The 19,456-nt window shown below is 57.6% G+C and overlaps 3 protein-coding genes across 5 annotated transcripts in view; 2 read left to right on the top strand and 1 right to left on the bottom strand.

Moving 5' to 3' along the window:
- STAP2 (signal transducing adaptor family member 2) overlaps window positions 1-3,435 on the top strand; it is a 12,163-nt gene extending 8,728 nt beyond the window's left edge. Inside the window, exons 7-13 of one of the 3 annotated variants that reach the window (XM_045300143.1) lie at window positions 162-231; window positions 317-419; window positions 523-597; window positions 1,936-2,106; window positions 2,199-2,291; window positions 2,571-2,633; window positions 3,270-3,435. In XM_045300143.1, coding sequence (XP_045156078.1) covers window positions 162-231; window positions 317-419; window positions 523-597; window positions 1,936-2,106; window positions 2,199-2,291; window positions 2,571-2,633; window positions 3,270-3,334 — 640 coding nt within the window. In that variant the 3' untranslated portion in view covers window positions 3,335-3,435. The remainder of the gene's footprint in view (window positions 1-161; window positions 232-316; window positions 420-522; window positions 598-1,935; window positions 2,107-2,198; window positions 2,292-2,570; window positions 2,634-3,269) is intronic. The other 2 variants (XM_045300145.1, XM_045300144.1) reach the window with 2 other exon arrangements.
- Window positions 3,436-3,618: 183 nt separating this feature from the next.
- Window positions 3,619-15,568, bottom strand: FSD1 (fibronectin type III and SPRY domain containing 1). The gene is made up of 13 exons (XM_004714265.3): window positions 15,473-15,568; window positions 14,387-14,482; window positions 14,093-14,224; window positions 11,741-11,842; window positions 10,067-10,089; window positions 9,811-9,932; window positions 8,795-9,004; window positions 7,601-7,699; window positions 6,532-6,691; window positions 6,114-6,193; window positions 4,194-4,445; window positions 3,978-4,066; window positions 3,619-3,856 (listed from the first exon to the last, which is right to left on the bottom strand). Exons 1-13 carry the CDS (start codon window positions 15,485-15,487, stop codon window positions 3,746-3,748), a joined length of 1,491 nt encoding a protein of 496 aa, XP_004714322.1. The 5' UTR covers window positions 15,488-15,568; the 3' UTR covers window positions 3,619-3,745.
- TMIGD2 (transmembrane and immunoglobulin domain containing 2) overlaps window positions 15,486-19,456 on the top strand; it is a 20,101-nt gene continuing 16,130 nt past the window's right edge. Inside the window, exon 1 of the mRNA XM_045300056.1 lies at window positions 15,486-15,648. Within this exon, the coding sequence (XP_045155991.1) occupies window positions 15,486-15,648 (163 nt within the window). The remainder of the gene's footprint in view (window positions 15,649-19,456) is intronic.

Here is a 19,456-nt window from a genome sequence, read left to right as displayed (position 1 = left end):
GCCAAGACAGTGGGCTGGTCCACCAGGGGTGGGGTGCAGGCAGGTCCTTCCCAGGGCCAAGACAGTGGGCTGGTCCACCAGGGGTGGGGGGCAGGCAGGTCCTTCCCAGGGGTCCGCCTGGGAGCCTGAAGCCGAACCTCTCGCGGTCCTCGCACCCACAGCTCGCCAGTGGTCCGGCACTACAAGGTGAAGCACGTGGGGTCCACGTATGTGATCGACGTGGAGGAACCGGTGAGCAGTGGGCGTGGCCGGGACTAGGGCCCACAGCGTCCACCCCCCCCCACTGCCTGACCACGCCCCCATTTCCCCTCCCCAGTCCTCCTGCCCCTCTCTGGACGCCGTGGTTAACTACTTCGTGTCGCACACCAACAAGGCCCTGGTGCCCTTCCTGCTGGACGAGGACTACGAGAAGGTGCTAGGTGAGTGCAGCCCAGGGAAGCCACTTCCGCCCCCACCCCAACACACACCCCTGGGTCAGGCTCCGGTCGCCGCGCCCCCTCCAGGCCGTCCTCTCTGTTCTAGGCTACGTGGAGGCAGACAAAGAGAACGGCGAGAGTGTGTGGGTGGCGCCCTCAGCCCCGGTGGTCCCTGGCCCAGGTGACGCTCCCTCCCCGAGGCCGCTGGGGCAGAGGTGTTAAGGGCTGGGCCCTGCAGTTAGCATGTCCACACACTGCGTGATTGCGCACGAGCTGCAGGAACCTGGAAATGACCCAGACCCTGTTCCCAGACATCTCATCTCCCAGGTTTGGGAGCTCAAGGCTGTGGGGTCCAGGCTCGGTCGGGGCGGGGTCACGGTTGGCCAGAATTGGAAGGGGCAGGGCGGAGTTCAGGAAGGCTTCCTGAAGGAGGTGGTGTTTGCTGAAGGTTTGAAGACTTCAGTAGGCGTGATGATGGTACTGTGTGCACAGGGGGTGCACTGCCTGGTGGGCAGAAGCCAGAGGTGGGAAAGGGGGCGGCGGTCTTCTGAAAGGGGCGGGAGCCCAGTCTATGGAGGGAGAGGAAGACATAGAGGGCTGTGGTCATGAGGGCCATGTATGTATACATTTACATACACGGGCACACACCTATACATGTGAGCTGTATCGACTTCCCTAACCAGAAACTCTTCATACAGTACAGTAGCTGTGTGAACATACACATACCTGCGTTCCTGCACATACCATGTAGTCCACCTGTTCCCACCCTCTGCCATCAGTCTGTCCCGACTCCCAGTCACCCTCTCGGACAGGGTAGAACTGCTCCACTGTTCCAAGGCTGTCAATCTTTACGGAAGCCGACTGCCTCAACTTTCTCCCTGGGGGGGTGGGGGGGTGCATTGGACCCATTGGCCCTGCACAACCTAATGCACTACTGGGCACAATTGTGTGTACACAACAGTGCAGCTATAGCTGTTCACAAGCTGAACTTAAAACACGTGTACACTTACAATTTGGCAAATGACACAGAGTGGGGCAAGCAGAGACTGCCCTTGGGTGCTGATTAAAAGGTGGAAGCTTCAAGTCTGCTAAAGGTTGCTTGGAAGAACGGCCCACCATCTACTTCTGGGGAAAGTATCCGCTATGGTGAACCCTTTGGAGCAGAGTTCTCTGTTTGCACCTAGGAGTATCATGAGTTGGCGTCCCCTTGACTGACAAGTGGTTACTGATGACACGTAACACACTCACTCGAGAGCACCCAAGTGTGTGCCTAGACCCTACACATACATTCACAGTGAGTTATGCCTGTACTCATACCCCCAAGGGAGCCACAGCTCATGGGAAAACTGCACGTAGGTAAATTCCATGGCTGGGTACACAGGTGCACACAGGCCCAGCAGCAGAGACACGCATGTACGTCCAGTCCCCTTCCTGAAACCACACAGGCCCGTCCCCACCCCACCCCCAGGGTATCCTGCCACACCTGGGGGCCCTGACAGTGCCTGCCTTTTCCAACCAGGTCCAGCGCCCCCTGCCGGCGGCCCCAGGCAGCCACCTCCTGTGTCCATCCCTGTGCCTGCTCTGAACCAGCCGCCACCTCTGCCCCCGCTGCCCCCACCGCTGAGCCAGGACGAGAACTATGTGATCCCCATTGAAGACAGCCCAGCTGCTAACTACGTGAACGAGGAAGGTGGGGATGGGAACAGGTGCTGTGGGCAGGAAGTACACACCGCGTTATGGAAGTTTGATACGACAAGTCATACTGCCCCTCTGCCCACCCAGTGCTGGCCTCCTGTCGGCAAGCCATCCAGAAGCCCAAGAAACTACTGAAGCCTCAGGCAAAGACCTCAAAGCCACCTCCTGTGCCCAAGCCAGGTAGGGGGCGGGGGGCGGGGCTTTCCTCTATGGGGGGGGGGGCCCTACCATGACCAAATCAAACAGGAGGGGCCTCTCCTTGGCTCTGCCCACTATGACCAACCCAGGCAGGAGGGAGAGCTTTCCCCAGCCCCACGCACTGTGCCCAAACCAAGCAGGAGGAGCCTCTCTCTGGCCCCACCCACCATGTCCAAGCCAGGTAGAGGGTCTCTTCCCAGCTCCACTGGCCACCTGTGGAGAGCGGGTGGCTTTGGCTCTCACCTGCCTTCACCTCCACAGAATCCAGAGCCCTCAATGGCATCTTGCTGGGCCGTACAGCTCAGGGCAGTCTTCCCGCCACAGGTGAGGGAGCCGGGCATTCCCACCCCCACCCCCCTCCATCTTCATCACTGCCCAGGGCCTAGTGCTTGGCTTCATGCCGGGTTGGGATTTCCAAGGCATTTTAGGGAGATCTGTGGTGACCCTGATGGTTAAGCGTTTGGCTGCTAGAAAGGTTTGACCCTCCACCCACACACCCAGAGGTGCGGGGGGAGACCTGGTGATCTCTTTGCGAACGGTCCCAGCCACAGACACCCAAGTGCAGCTTTACCCTAGCAGACAAGAGTGATTCAACTCACACCCATTGCGCTTCTTGGACACGGGGTCGCTGTCTCCACGTGGCACCCCCAAATCAAAAATCATACCGAGGGCCATTGAGTCGATGCCGACTCACAGCGACCCTACAGGATAAAGTAGAACTGCCCCCACCCCCGTGAGTTTCTGAAGCGCTAATTCGGCACAGGAGTAGAAAGGCCTGTCTCTCGCTACGGAACTGTTGGTTTGCAACCTTCGACTTTGCGCTTAGCAGCCCTGCCGTAACCACAGCGCCACCAGGGCTCCTCTCCCCTTGCACTGGGCCCTGCAAATTCTGGCCAGATTGGGGGGGTGAAAGGGGGGCTGCCTGGTCCAGCTGAAGCCTCAGGAGCCCCGCCCCCACAGGGCTGGCCGAAGTCACCGCGGAGCTGCAGGAGAAGCTAATGAAGAGGCGGGCCCTGGAGCAGTGAGTGAGGTCGGTCGGACAGTCAGAGCGCGCTGGGCACCCGCAGAGGCGAAGCACTTCCGCCCCAGCCTCCCCTTTCCAGTATTAAAGCCCGTACCCCCGGCCCCCAGGGCTAACGTGTGTGTGTGTGTGTGTGGCTTGGCTTGGGGAGAGGGTCTCTGTGGTGTCCACTTCCTGCCCCTACTTCCTCCAAATGTTCTGCTCAGCAAAACCCTGCAGAAAAAAGCCCGTGACAGGCCCGGTGGTGGAGTGCCGCCCAGCCCCAAGTAACCAGCCCCACAGCCGGGCCAGTGTTTGACCTTTATTGGGAGACAGGGTGGGGGTGCCTGCTCCCTGGTGGGGCCCCCAAATCAGGAGTTAAGGCTCCAAGCAGCAAGTGTGAGGAAGGCCACCGCGGCAGGGGCGGGGCCGGGGTCTAGGTGAGGCTGGTGTTGGAGCTGCTGGTAGCACTGTCCCGCTTCTGCAGGCAGCGCACAGAGCTGGGCACCTGCAGGCCGGACATCACCTGGAAGCTGCCACACCACACCTGTGGGGCGGGGGGAATGGGGCGAGGGGGGGGGTGAGGGCAAGAAGGAGGGAGGCAGAGATTCGAACCAGAGTTCCTGGGCCACCCGCTTCCTGTCCCTGGGCTGTGGGCGGGGCCTTACCGTAAATGCAGGTAGCACAGGCTGCGTGAACTTGGCCTTAAAGGTGTGAAGCAGCTGTTTGGTCCGGGCGTTGTAAAAGGACAGGAGGCCTAGGGTACAGGGTAGAATGGCCGGGGGGGCCTCTCAGATGTAAGGGCGGGGAGGGGGGAATTGGGGGGTGTTAATGGGGTTGACAGATGGGTGCTGGCTGGGGCTCCCCCGGGACGCAGCGGTCACCTTGGTGAAAGTCGCAGTGCACACCCAGGCAGTCGGGCACGGGGGCGTCCAGCGTCTTGGCTTTGTTGGCGTGCTTGGCCGTGAAGGTCACCTGCAGCCAGTTGTTGACATGCAGGCACCAGGACGCAGCTGTCTTGCCCAGCTGTTCGAAGCGGCCCAGGCTGCGGTAAGCCACGCCCACGCCAAAGGCCTTGCTGTCTGGTTCATAGCGCACCTCCCAGTAATGCTCACCGCTGTCAATTAACGTGTCCCCTGTGGCAGGCAGTGGAAGCTGGGTGCACATGCCCAGGGCCTCCTTCCTCCAGGCCCGCAGCCCCCACCCCAGCTCACCTTTCTCAACACTCCCTGCGCTCACTAGTCCTCACTGCCAAGAGTCCACTTGGACCCTCCAGGGCAGGGTAGTACTGCCCCCTGTGGGTTTCTGAGACTGCAATTCTTTACCGGAGTAGAAAGCCCCATCTTTCTCCTGCAGCGTGGCTGGTGGTTTCAAACTGCTGACCTTGCCAATTCAAACCGCTGTGCCACCGGGTTCCCTCATGCCCAGAGGCTCCTCGCAGACACCCTCTGCCCTATCAGACACCCTTGAGTTCCTCCCCATCTGCCCCAGCTCCTGGCTGACTTGTTATCCTCATAGGTTCAGGGCCTACCTTCCTGCAGGTGCTCCCTGACCCCTACAGGCTCCACTACAGCCACTGCTGCGGCTCCTTCCTCCTTGTCCCTGTCCCAATCCAGGTGTTTGCCTGCAGCCCCTGGAGGAGGCCAGTTTCCACTGCCCCGCGTCCCCCAGCTACGCCTGAGCCAAGCTACTCGCTAGGACTTTGCCCCTCTCAGCCTCCCCTGAACTTGGGTTGTAGCTCCGGAGTCTCTCCATACCCCAGCTGCTCCCTGAGGCCACGTGCTCCCCAGAGCTGCTCCCACCCCACCCCCCAATCGGGATTCTGGCCATCTCAGCTACTCAGTCCAGTGTGGCCCACACCGTGGCCCCACCCAGACCACAACTCTTCTCCATAGATATCTCAGCCACCCAGACACCGATGACCCCTCTGTCTCAGCCACTACCAAAGTTACGGCTTGTCCCCGCTCTCTGCTAAGGATTAGCTATAGCCCTCTTAACACCGCCACTTTGTAGACACCGTCCCACATTGCCCCCTTGCTGCTTCCCTACACTCCACCTCCCCCCAGTTCCAGGGGCTCCCCCCAGAAAATCGAATCTTAGTTCCACCGCTACCCCCATCCCACCTCAGGCTCCAGCAACTCCCAACCTCAGCCCTTAGATCAGCGGTTCTCAACTTGTGGGTCATGACCCCTTTGGAGGTCAAACGACCCTTTCACAGGGGTCACCCGATTCATAAGAGTAGCAAAAAATACAGTGATGAAGCAGCAATGAAAATAATTTTATGGTTAGGGGGTCACCACAACATGGGGAACTGTATTAAAGGGTCACAGCATTAGGAAGGCTGAGAACCACTGCCCTAGATATACCCCTGCCTCCACCTCTCTCCCCAGCTGAGCGGTAGCAAGTCCCACAAACCCTAGTTCCTCTGCTCACCCCTGACCTCTGCATTGCTGCTACCACCTCCAGTTCCAGCCATTGACTGGCTTCTCCTCAGGCACCAGCTGCTCCCTAGGGGCTGGCTCCTCCACATGCTTAACCTAAGCCCCTGCCCCAACCTGACTTGTGTCAGCTTCCCCACAGACCCAGCTACTCCTCAAGTCCGGGCTGCTCCACAGGCCCCTAAGAGACACCCCCTTGCCCAGTCCACAGCCTCTTAACTCCCCAGATTCTGATTGCGCCCACCTCCCCATTACCCCCAAACCAGGACCTCCCAGGGTAGCTTTGTGGATGGCTGCCTTGGTTCCCCCTTTAGCCTGCCCCCACCCCCACTGTCACCAACTCCCCACCCCCACCCCCTTCCTTACCCAGTACAGTGTAGGACTCGGCTGTGAAGCGGTCCCGGCCCCCACGACCTGAGGGCATCCTCTTGGGGGATGGAGTGCCTCTGTGGAAGCAGAGGTGGGGGTGAGGGGTGGCAGAAGTCCAGTTCAGCCCTCACCTCATCTGTACAAGGGCTTTCCAGGTCCACCCTAACCACTGTGGAGTTTTGGTTAGTCCCTGAAAATGATTTGGCTCTTTTCACATACTGGGTCCAGAATGTCAGAACATGCACATGCACTGGGACACTTGGAAAACCCCTATTCAACCTTCAGAACCCAGTTCACGGCGCCCTCCCCCTCATTCATTCACTGGGTTCTCTCCGCCCCAGCTCTGGTCAGAGGAGACTGAATATCTCCATGTCTAGCTTGGTATTGGGAGCAGGGGGGGGTGAGGGGGGGCAACCTGGCTGGAGAATTGACCGGAGACGCTGTCCGTCCCTTGCTGTCTTTCTCTCGAGCCTTGATATCCTGCACCTTCCCGCCCATGGCGTCCCACTCCACGGAGAGGTCATCCACCCGCAGGTTCTGGTGGGATGTGGACGCATCCAGGCGGAACATGAACGCTGGGGCCGGGCAGACATGGGAGTCACAGAGATGGGGCGGTGGGGGACCCAGAGAGACACAGAGAGAGACAGGCAGTGACCAAGACAGATCAAGACAGGAACGGAGGAGCAGGGAGAGACAAAAACACAGAGACAGTGAGACAGACAGACTAAGGCTCAGAGAGCGAGAGAGCCAGACAGAGAGAGAAAAGGGAGGTGTGAGAGGGGAAAGGAAGAGGGCAAAGGAAGGGCTAACTGTCTCCCAGGTTTGGAATTCTTTTTAAACCAATGGAGGGGCCCTAGTGGCCTAGTGGTTAAGCAGTAAGCTGCTAATCACAAGACCAGCAGTTCAAAACCACCAGCCGCTCTTTAGGAGAAAGATGGGGCTTTCTACTCCCATAAAGAGTTACAGTCTCAGAAACCCAAAGGGGCAGTTCTACCCTGTCCTGCAGGGTGGCTGTGAGTCTGCATCCACTCAACAGCAGGAAGTTTAGTTTAGTTTGGTGCTACTCTAATGAGCCTCCACTGGGGATAAATCCCAGGAAAGGGGCTGGGCGACAGCATGAAGAGGCAAGGCCAGACTGCAGCAGGACTTCCCAAGGAGTTACCGAGGAAGACTGAGGCATCTGTGTTCACCACTGGCATCCCACCAATTCCCCAACTCTGTAAAGAACATTTTCAGAAGTGTGTGTGTGTGTGTGTGTGAAAGAGAGACTATAAACCCCATCCAGGTGTAATGGATCAACCTCAAAAACAGAGGTGCACCAGCTATTCAGTTAGAGAAGGTCCCTTGGATTGAGCTCCGAGCTTTCTAGGAGCAATACCAGAAAGGCCTCAAGCCCAGTTCTAGGGTTCTTGCGACACACCGACCCTCCAGGACCCAGAGAGGGAGGGCTGGTGGTGTTGGAGCAGGACAGGGGTGGCAATCACCTGGTGTCTCTAGGGTTACCGGCTCTGAGAACTCGCCCGAGACAGCCTTGTTGCAGGCCTTCACTCGGAAGTTCAGGTACTTCATGTCGAACTTGAGACCTGAGGGACAAGAAGAGAGAGTCTCGGCCACCCCGTGTGGGCCAGGGTTTTTCAGGAGGCCGAGTGTTTGGGACTGGATTGCCAGGCCTTCCTTCTGAGCCACCTCTGGGTGGGCTTGACCCTCCCACTTTCTGGTTAGCAGCCAAGTGCAGGCACCATCCTCACGGGCTCCTGTATGAACTACATGTCCTCCTGGGGTGAAGGATACATGCGACCTCCCCTGCCCATTTATTTGTAGCTTCCTGGGAATTTGGAATTATCTCGGAAGAAAAAGTTACACTCCTCACCAAGGTGGGGAGGTTTCTGGGATTCTGGAGAAACGGGGCGGGTGTGTTTTGGTTCCCATGCGAAGAGCCCACCAATAGCTTCTCAGGCCCTTTGGCTGCTGCCTGGATGAGTTTTCTCTCCTGCAATTAGCATGCTCATTATTAACCATGTATGCTAATTACAGCTCCTGAGTAAGCTGATTACAGCGTCTGAGCCAGCTGGTGAATAGTGGTAGTTTGCTACTCAGCCAGCTGCCCGCCCCGTGGGACTCCTCTGACTCAGCATGGATTTTTAAACACATTGGGGACCCCAAAGTTTCACTGCCTCAGGCCTTGCCCCCCGCCACCAGGCAAGTGGGGTCCCCAGACTTTTTAATTTCTTAAAACTGCTAAGGGGATTCCTAGCTATTCAAAGAGTCCCCAGAACAATGGCACACAAAAGATGGGGATGTTTTCTCTGGTGGCATAGTAGGTTATGCGTTAGGTGGCTAACCAAAAGGTCGGCAGTTCAAACCCAGCAGCCCTCTGCGGGAGAAAAGACGAGTCTGTCTGATCCCATCAAGAGTCACAGTTTCCGAAACCCACAGGGGTAGTTCAACCCTGTCCTGCAGGGTTCCTGTAGGTCGGGATCCACTTGATCGATGGCTGTGAGTTTGGTTTGGGTGTTAAGTGTCATCCATATCTTATTTTCGTTTTCCGTATGATTACATCCTGAGAGACCTCACACCCCATGAGCTTGGGGTGAGGGGGCTCCCACAGGCCCTGTGACTACTGGGGCACGGAGCACTGGCATACGCGCACATGCCAGGGCTGCAGGGGCGGCTCTCACCTGTCAGGGTGTACTCTGTCTGCCGGATGCCCTCGACGACCATCCAGGGCTGGTCCTCCTTGAGGCGGGGTGGGCCCTCGAAGTTGGTCCGCCGGTACTCCAACACGTAGTGGTCAATCTTGCTGTCTTCGTCCGGCATGCGCCACGCCAGCGTCACACAGTTGTCCGCCACGAGGGACTCAGCCAGGTCGATCACGGGGGCGCTGGGCACTGCCCAGGCAGAGGGGAGAGGGGTCAGGGGTCTGGGACTCGGGGTGGGGCTACCTTGAGGGTCTGCCTTTGGGGGCAGACATCCTTTGAAGGGGGGCAGGGGCGGGCTGGGCCAGGGGACCAGCGAAGGGGCAGGGTCTCTTCAAGGTTCCTCTGTAAGGAGTGGCAGGTTTCTCAGGTTCCACCAACCAGGGAGTAAACTTTCTCAGAATCCGCCATCGCAGGACAAAACTTTTGGGAATTTTCTACTACTCAGGGGCATGGCTTTCAAGGAATGCCATCATCGGGGGAGGGGCTTTCTTAGGACACTACCTAGGGCATCGCCATAGGATCCGCCCTGGAGGCAGGCGGCCTCAGGCTCCACCCAGAGGCGGGGCCCTCTTAGACTCCACCCCCCCAACATGGGTCTCCTAAGCTCCACCCTTGGGGGGATGGGGTATTCTTGACTCAACCCTGGAGTGGGACCTTCTTAGGATCCACCCTCGGGCGTGGCCTTCTCAGGGTCCACCCCCCGCAGGGCGTGGCCTCCACAGGACCCACCCCCTCCAAGGCATGGCCCGCACAGGGCCCGCCCCTCGGGGCGTGGTCTTTCAGGATCCACCCCCTGGGGCGTGGTCTCCACAGGATCCACCCCTCAGGGCGTGGGCTTTTCAGGGTCCACCCTCAGGGGCGTGGCCTTCTGCTTCAGCCTTGGGAGGGGCCTATCTTACTCTATCACAAGCCCTCCCTCGTTCCCCTTGGCCAGTTCCCAGATGCCAGCCCTAGGTAGCCACCCCCTATCCCCTTCACCCCACTCCAGCACTCACCGGGAAGGAACTTGAGCGCCTGCAGCATGCGCCGCTCCTGCGCAAAGTCCACCATGAGGTGACTCATATTATCACTGACCTTGGCTTTCAGGGACAGCCGGAAGGCAGGAGCCATGGTCACACTGCAGGGGGAGGGGAGGGGAGGGGAGTCCGCTGGGAGGCGTCTGGGGTGCTCCCGGCAGGGCAGTCTGTGGGTGCAGGAGGACCCTCTACACCCCAGGGACAGGGCAGGGTGGGGGCAATCCCAGCATCTTACCCGTCTTTGATTTGCTTGGCAGCCTGGAGGGAGGAATAGAGCGAAACTCAGACTCATTTCTATAGAATCAGAAAGCCGCAGGCCCACTGGACAGATGGGAACACTGGGTCCCTAGCTCGCAGGCCTGGGGCGGGAACCCTGTTGCTTCTGCCCCCTCCACACTGGCTCCAGAGTATGAGGCGGTCAGAGACAGACCCCCACCCACCTCCTGGCTCTTGACCCTGACCTATGGTGGCCAAATTCAGCAGATCAAACACAGGCGACCCAGTTCAACTTATCTTTCAGAGAAACAGTGAACATATTTACAGTATAAAATATGGTGGGGGCAATATTGAGGAGACACTTAACATTGCATGGGACTGGGATACTGTTACTTATTGGGAGACCATGTAGCAGCTGGTGGCTTGGAATTGCTGGCCTTGCGCTTAGCAGCCAACCTAACCACCACCAGGGCATGGGATATATTTGTGCTAAAGATCAATTAATTACTACACCCTGACATTGACTGTGGTGATGATTGCACACATCTTAATATGATCCAACCATTCAAGTGTACGTGGGAAGAATGGCTTTTAAAAACGAATTTTGAAAAGAAAAAAAAAAGGAATTTTGAATTTCGGAAAGACATTTAAAATTGTTCACTGTTTAGCATAAGTTCACCCCAAGCTGTGTTTGGGACATACTTATACAGAACACCCCATAGTAGATACAGATGCTGAAAATGATGTGTGGTTACATTTGAAGACCAGCTAAACAACAAATCATTTTTCAGTGCGTCTGTCTCATGCCATATTGGGGGCATCCATATGATATTGCCTGGCCCATGGTTGCACTAAACCTGGTTTGTTGCTAAATCGAATTTCAAATACACAGCGAAGCATTTTTTTAGGGCAATTGTGTTCCAGTGGTGTAGCAATTAAAGTGCTTGGCTGCAACCAAAAGGTGGGTCCTTTGATCACAGTGGCTACTCAGGCAGGAAAGAGAGGAGGCTATCTGCGTGCACAGCAGCCCAGGGGGTGCAGTAGGTTATAAATTGTGCTGGTAACCACAAAGTCAGCAGTTTGAAACCACCAGCCCTCCTTGGGAGAAAGGTGAGGCTTTCTACTCCTGTAAGGATTTAGAGTCTCAGAACCCACAGGGGCAGTTCTACTCTGCCTCCTTCCTTGGTTGCTATGAGTCGGAATCAGCTGGGCGGCTGCCGGTTTGTTTCTGGCTTATTTGGTACACACGTAGCCTAAACACCACCTGACTATCCTTATCCTAAAATCTAAAATGAGTTTTTTTGTGGTGAAATGTGAATGTCTGAGAAAGAAATCAAATCATTTTCCACTGCAGAGAAATAATTCATTTCTAGGGTTAAGTATATCTCCCACGATATTCTGCATATACTTAGACGCGATCTAAAGAGCGTTCTGCTCCCCTAACGATTCGCAGCTGGGAGACTCAGGCTGTACTCCTGAGCTCCACTCTGTTCTGTAGGGTCGCTATGAGGCAGCATCAACCCCATGCCAGCGAGTTTGAGTTTTTTGGTGGTAGTCAATCTTGGTACAGACCATATTTATGCCTAAACAGTGATTTTTGTTATTTGAGCTTCAGGTTTCACAGGGGGTCCGGTATCAGGCGACACTCTCCCACCCCCACCCCACCCCCCTCGTGTGTGTCTGAGGTGCTGACCTGGGGGAAGTCCTCCCTGTCAGCAGCCTGCAGCGTCTGGTTGGCCGTTTCCAAAAGTTCCTCAGAGCTCTCCAGGGCCCGGGTGCAGGCAGCCAGCTGGTTCTACGGGTTATAGGGTCGCACACATCAGTATGCTCACCTGGGTACCCAGCCCCCAGAACACCCCATCACCTTCAGGACCCGGGGTGATGGTCAGAAGAAGACTGTAGAATCTGACCACCTGGGACACTGCCCGTTGGCGTGAAGGGTGTCCTAGAGGCAGGGCTGGGAGTTACCCCTGAGTTGCTGAATTGGGATGAATCCCAGGGAGTCTTGGGGGAGGAGAGGGTGACCCAGCAGAGGGGGGCACTGGGGGAGCAGCTCTCCGAGCTCAAAAGGAAGATTCAAAGCAGCCAGCACTGCTATAGCAAGACTTCTCGGCCCCACACTCTGGATCCTGAGGTCTCACCATGTCCCTTCCTGCCTCACCCAGGCCACCTGGACTGTAACTCAAGGTGGGAGAGAAATGCTGGAGCCCCTAGCTCCCTACCACACCAGGCCTCACTCCTGCCAGCCCCCCAGGATCCCCTGGAGGACCCCTTTCCTTAAAAACTCACATGACCTGGCCACACCTGAGCCCACACCTTCTACAATCCCTGGGGATGAAATGTGGGGTGTGAAGATGTTGTCCGAGGGGCCCAGTTTGGAGCCTGAGACCCAGAGGAGCCATGGGAGGTATCTGAGTAGGGGTGATGCCATCAGATCTGAGGACCAGTGGGAGCGGGGTGTGTAAGGACGGGAAATGACCAAGCCACAGGGAAAGGAGGGGCCTGATGAGAAGGGATTAAGAGGGATCGCAGGTGGATGTGGGGGTAAGGGGTCATGGCCAGTGTTCCGGATGCAATGTGTCCCCCAAATTACTTCCCTTCAATCTTGATAAACCTGAGGTTATAGCCCCCCTGGGACTAGGACTTTCTTTGTTATGTTAATGAGACAGTATTATCTGGGGTTTGTTTTGAGTCAATGTCTCCTGGGACATAGGCCACATGACCAAGAATCAGGACCAAGGAACCCCTCCTCCCTCGCTGCCCTCCACCAGGGCAGAGAGCAAGCTTTGCCCTAGAGCAGCGGTTCTCAACCTGTGGGTCACGACTCCTTTGGGGGTTGAACAAACCTTTCACAGGGTTCGCCCAATTCATAAGAGTAGCAAAATGACAGTGATGAAGAAGCAATGAGAATAATGTCGTGGTTGGGGGGTCACCACAACATGAGGAACTGTATTAACGGGTCATGGCATCAGGAAGGTTGAGAACCACTGCCCTAGAGCCAGTCCCTTGACTTTGGATTCTAGGCATCTAATCCTGGGGATCCTGGTTGTGTAGTGGTTACTTGTTGGGCTGCTAACTGCAAGGTCCACAGTTTGAAACCACCAGCCTGGCCGAGGGAGAAAGATGGGGCTTTCTACTCCCAGAAACAATTGCAGTCTTGGAAACTCACTGGGGCAGTTCTACCCTGCCCAACAGGGTCGCTCTGAGGCAGCACTGGCTCTATGGCAGAGAGTTTTGGTAATCACGGGACTGGCAAGCAAGACGGAATCTGCCGTGGACGGACGGCCAGGAGCCCAAACAACCCCATCTGAGAAGATACACAGCCAGAGTGCTCCTTAGAAGCGAGGGTGGTGGCACTTTGTCCCAAGTACATAGACGTGTGATCAGGAGGGACAGGGCATCGGGCTTGGTAGAGGGGCAGGGACGGAGGGGCAGACCCTCTACGAGATGGATGGGCACAGTGGCTGTAACCATGGGCTCAAACACAACCAACGGTGTGAGGTTGGCACTGGACGGACTGGGCAGTGTTTCCTTCTGCTGTGCTTGGTCCTTCCGAGTGGGAACCGAACCACAAGGTGAGCTAGAATGGACTCCAGCTCCTACAGGGCTCTAGTGGCGCAGGGGTTAAAACAGTGGGCTCCTTGGCGACAGTTGGAACTTATCCAGATGCGGGGATTCACCCCCATCAAGGTGACAGCCTACGAAACCCCCTGGGGTCATTCTACGAGGTCACAGGAGGTCACTATGAGTTGGAACTGGCTGGATGGCACCCACCACCCACAGCCCTAACGAGGGAGCAAATCCATTTCCGTCCATTAGAGCCTCTCATTTGGGGTGCTTCTGTTGACCGCAGTGGCTGGGTCGCTAAGACAGCCGGGGGAGCAGGCAGGAAAAGGACAAGGGAGACCAACACCTGGGCTCGGGCTCTGGGTACGGGTGGGGCCCAGGGGCACCTCTGAGGGCAGGCATGGCCCAAGGAGCAGGCTTGGAGGGACACAGAAGGCCAGCTGGGCTCTGGGCAGCCGCCCTCCCCACCTGCCCTCACCTGCAGCTCATAGGTCCGGCTGGCTCGGTCCTGCTTGATTTTCATCAGCATGCCCTCCTTCAGTTCCTCCAGGGGGACAAAGAGGGACTGGAACTCCGCCTCCAGGTCCTCCTGCACCTTGACGGAATTCGCCTGCACGACAGACAGACCGGGGGTTGTTGGGGGGGCGGGGAGGTCAGGGTGGTAGGTATGGGGCTAACCTCCTCTTCGTTCAGATAGGAAGCCTGAGGCGGACGCTTTGCACCCCCTCCCTTCCCTTGCTCCCTGGCTGGGACCCCGCGTTCCCTTCCTCACCTCCACATTCAGTAGCATCTGCTTGAGAGAGTAAATGAAATTCTGGATTTCTTCATTCTTCACAGCCAGCGTGGTGATGATCTTCTGCAAAGCTTCCTGTCCCCCCAAGAAACAGACACACACACACACACACACACACACGCCCTCGTGTCCTCCTCAATTGCCCCTGGCTCCCCCACCCAGATGCTCCTGCCCCAGCTCTGCCCTCCAGGGGGGCCACAGTGCCTCACAGATAGGTACCAGGATCAGATCCACTTTACAGAAGGGCAAAGGGATGCTCAGAGCGGGCTTCTTGGAGGACCAGTTAAGGTACAGACGCTAGACCCACAGGCCAGGCCCTGTGCCAACTCAGTGGGGCCACACAGGCATCAAGCAGGTACCTAGATTCAGAGGGAGGGGTCTGAGCTGGGGGGAAGGGGCTAACCCGGAGAAAGAAAACCCCAGAGGAAAATAAGACCTCCGGAGAAATGGGCTAACCTGGCTCCAGGGGCCACATGAGCAGACACACCCACCCTAGGGGAGTGGGCTGGCTTGGGATAAAGGCTTGGAGGGAGGGATCCTGAAGTGGAATTTACCTAGGGGAAAGAGGCAACCTGGGCAAAGGGATTAGCAGGGAGAAGGAACATGTCTTGGAGATGGGGAATTGGAAACAGAGGATGCCAGGGGTCGGAGAGTCCAGGTAAGGGAAACTTGGGAGGGAAGGCTGGCCAGAGAGGGTCTGTGGCGCTGAGCCCCTTTCCCTGGGCTAGGGGTGTGGGTGCTGAGGCAGGGAGGCGTCCTCCCAGGGACACCTGATCAGAGGCCCGGATGAAAGGTGTGGGGGATGGGGTCAAATCTGGGACTGGGATGCAGGACAGGGGTGGGGGAGTATGGGTATGGAGGGGGTGCGCCTGGAACCCAGCCACGATGTTAAGGAGGCCTTGGGGTGGGGGGCGGGGGGAGCCTGAGTCCGGGATTTATCCGGGTGGAGCTGGGCAGGGGCGGGGCCTTGGCCGCAAAGTGGGGTGGGGGGGTGCTGCGGCATCACCTGGTCCCCTCCCTGGTCCACCCCCACGCAGGCCCCGCCCCGCCCGGCCTGGATCCTACCCTCTGGTCCTCCATGGCGGCACCCCGGACGCCCCAGAGCGGCCCGGCCCGGCCCGCGGGCCCCCGCACGCTCCTCCTGGTCTCGCAGCTGCCCGTGCCGCTGCCGGGAGCCAATGGCCCGCCTAGCCCTCGCTGCCGCCGCCGCGCCCCCCGTCAGCGCTCCATCACTGCGCGCAGTGCGCAGGCGCGCGCATTCTGGGACGTGTAGTTCAGGAGGGCGGGGGATGCTGGAGCCGGGGTGCGAGGTTATCAGGGATGGCTGGGCCGGGAGGCCGGATGTCCGAGTTCGAGCCCTGACGCTGCTGTGTGACTGGGGGCCATCCCTAACTCACTTGGCATCCTAGTCTCCTCACTTGCTCGCCACCCCTCAACCTCACAATCTGGGTCTTCCAAGATCCTGCCTCACCTCCAAAAAAAACAAAGCAAAACAAAAAGATCCTGCCTTGCCGTTCACACATCATGGACCCGATTAAAAGCCACGGCCTTTGCCTGAGGATGTCCACGTCTCCAGTCCTTGTACTCCACCGCACTGCACAACCGGACTCCTATCCATCCCACAAAGCCCCAGGTTCTCACAGCTTGATGTAGTTCAGCACTCACCACATTAGGCATGAGTCCCTCGCTATCCGATCTGGGGTGGGGGAGGAGTTGGGAATGTGGAGGCAGGTGTATGATGATCCAGATGTGGTGAAGAGAGGGAGTCGTGAGCGTGGGAGGGATATCCGTGGCTCACAGAGCCCACCTCCCATCCTCATGGGGCCTGGGGGAGTTAGACCCATTTCACAAACGCAGCTTCTAAGGAGGCTCGGCTTCCATTAGACGAGATGAGTCTTTCCGGGGACTCTCCAGGGTCCCCAGCATTGCCCCTCATCAGAGGGGGGCGGCTGATAACCTTCACAAAGGCAGAAAAGGGAGGCCTGTGGTCTGGGGTGAGGAGTTGGGGGAGGGTGGCTGTGTGGGGGAGGCTGGACCCTATTCTTGTCGATGTGGGGAGCAATGAGCTTCTCTGCAGGGTGCCTCCCAGAGGCTGCTGGGAACAGTTCTTTGAAGCCCGCCTGTGTCTCCGTTCTGGGTGAAAAAGGAGGTCAGAATGTGGTTGGGGTTAATACTCTGAGGCCACTGGTTGTCGCCTTCTCCCAGGGGGCTCTTCCTGCTGGGGGGTGGGGGTCAGGGCTGCAGGGCTGGGCCAAAAATTTCTTTGCAGGTGATGAGACAGACACCCCCCCTTTCCACTCCTCGCCTCCAAGCCATCGTGGGACCCAAAGCCATGAGATGGAACCTAGGCTTAGTGCAGCAGTTTTCAACCTGTGGGTTGCGACCCCTTTGGGGGTTGAATGACCCTTTTTCACAGGGGTCGCCCGATTCATAGAAGTAGCCAAATGACAGTTATGAAGTAGTAATGAAAATAATTTTGTGCTTGGGGGGGGCACCACAACATGAGGACATTTCTGAAAGGGTTGTGGCGTTAGGAAGGTTGAGAACCACTGGCCTGGTGGGTCCCAAAGGAAGACATTTGGGGGGACACAAAAGGCTAGGATGCTGCCATTCTCCCTGCCAGGCTGTCTGTCTGCCCTGTGCCACTTGCCTTGCCCAGATATCCCCTCGGTCCGGATGTGTGAATACTATAGCCCCCCCCAGGTCCATCCACTTCTGAAGGCTATGTTTTCTATTGGCTGACAGCAAGGTCAGCAGTTCAAAGCTACCAGTCAGCCCCATGAGAGGCTTTCCACTCCCATCAGGAGTACAGACTTGGAGACCCACAGGGGTAGTTCTACCCTGTCCCGACGGGGCGCTAGGAGCCGGCATCCACTCAGTCAGCCGGGACATTGAGCAAGTCAGCCTTCCCTGAAGAATTCTACACTTCGCAATCAATACCACATCAATGCCAGAGTTGGGGGCTCTAAGCAGGCTGGATCAGGGCTGGAGTGGAGGGAGCAGGGGCCCCCAAGGAGGGGCTCCCAAGACAGCCTGGCTCCCCTCCAACAATGAGCAGGTGCCTTCTTGTGGTGCAAAACACTTGGGGAGCTTCTGCTCCCCAAGGTGGTTTCCCATCTCCTGCAAACGTCTTCATTAAAGCCCCCAGGATCGTCCTTCGAGGAATTCTAGGAAGATGACTGTTCTACCACTTACCTCAAATTTAACTGGCCCGGCAGAGTTCCCCTGGGAAACCACTGTTTTGATTGGAACTTGTTGTTGTTGGAGACAGCCTAAGGAGATTAAGGAGCCCTGGTGGCATAAAGATTACATGATGGGCTGCTAACTGCAAGGTCAGTAGTTCAAACCCACCAGCCGCTCCTCCTTGGGTGAAAGACTGGGCTTTCTACTCCCGTAAAGACTTACAGTCGGGTGGAGGGTGGGGAAAGGAGGGGGCGGAAAGAGGAGTTTATACCAAGGGCTCAAGTAGAAATGTTTTGGAAATGATGATGGCAGCCTATGTACAAATATGCTTGATACAATGGATGTCCAGAAATGTTATAAGAGCTATAGGAGCCCCTAATAAAAAAAGTTACAGTCTCGGAAACCCACAGAATTCTGGGTCTCTGTGAGCAGGCACTGAGTTCCCGGCAGTGGGGAGGAGGTTTAGACAAGGGCATGACCGAGTGAATTTGTCTGCAGCCGTCCACAGATGGCAGACACACCCTTGTCCACCTGGATCTGGAGTAAACCCCCCACACGTACCGACGGGACAGTACATGTTGACGTACTCGTGTGTGTGTGTGTGTGTGTGTGTGTGTTCTTCGACGGAGACGGACATGCACTGTAACACGCACTTCCAAACACATACACGCTGCCCGTGGCCCCAGAAGTAAATCGATAAAGACTTTGGGGAAACTGAGGCACCAGAAAGCAGGAAGAAGAGGCCCGGTGTAGCTTCTGCCACCAGACGCCTGGCCCCTGGTCTAGGGCCATATCTGCCTCCGCAGCCGGGGCGGGGACTGTCACAGGAAGTCTGTGGGGTGGGAGGGAGAGAGGGCACAGCTGGGCCTACTGGAGACTGGAGCTCCGCTCCATGGGTCACGGATGGGGCCCCTGAGCGCAGGGCTGGTGTTCCTGGCGCAGTGCTGGGGTGAGTACCTGGTCCTCATTCACTTGCCACCCCTGCTCTTCTCCATCACCCCACCTGCCTGCCTCCCCCTCCCCCAGGGCCCCCCAAGCCTCATCCGCCCTGTGCTCCCGAGAGGCTTGTCTGATTCTGATGCTGGTGCTCCGAGCCTCACCAGGAGTGGAGGATCCTGTGATGCGGCCCCAGTGAGGGGGCCCTGGGATAGAATCCAGACTCCACCAGGACACCCCACCCCCACCCTGGCAGCCAGCCCGATGTGGGTGTGAGCTGCCCGCTGGTCTGTTCTCCCCTTGCCCCCCACCCGTGTCCTCCTCTGACCCACTGGCTGTTCATGCTTGCTGTTCCAATCCAGACATCCCAGGCTGGGAAAGCACCTCAGGGCCTTTGCACGTACTGTTCCCTCGACCTGCAACACTCTTCCCCCCCAGGATAGTCTCCTCCCTGCCGCAGCTCCGTCTCAGAAGCCAGAGGCTGGAAACTCTGTCCTCTCCTGGGGGGTGGAGGTGGGGGTAAGAGGCCTTATGGTGGCCTCCACAAAAACATCTCTCCCCCACCGTCCCTTTCATGCCCGTCTCCCCCCCCTCTCAGTTCAAACCCACCAGCACGGAGGACTTGGAGGGGGACAACGGTCAAAGGCCATTGCACGCGGCGAGGCGATCTTTCTCAAACGGAAACGGAACCCTGCTTCCGTCCCCCTCTGGGTCCCGGGGTTTCTTGCCATATTTGGATTCAATGCAAGCGGTGTCTCCACCTCTTATCCCCAGACCCTGCTGTCAGCAGACAAGGTTTGCCTGAACCACCCTGCCATCTTCCTCCTCTCCCCCTCGCTCACTCCCTTCCAGCCACAAGGGCCTCCTCACTGGCCCTGCCACTCACCAGGCCTGGTCCTGCCCCAGGGCCTTTGCATGCGCCTTATCCTC

This window comes from Echinops telfairi, unplaced genomic scaffold, assembly GCF_000313985.2.
Source record: "Echinops telfairi isolate 266 unplaced genomic scaffold, ASM31398v2 ScPeMD7_7459;HRSCAF=8497, whole genome shotgun sequence".
In the NCBI taxonomy this organism is placed as follows: Eukaryota; Metazoa; Chordata; class Mammalia; order Afrosoricida; family Tenrecidae; genus Echinops; species Echinops telfairi.
The sequence above is the reverse complement of the archived record's forward strand: the minus strand, read 5'-3'. Positions and strand labels throughout refer to the sequence as shown.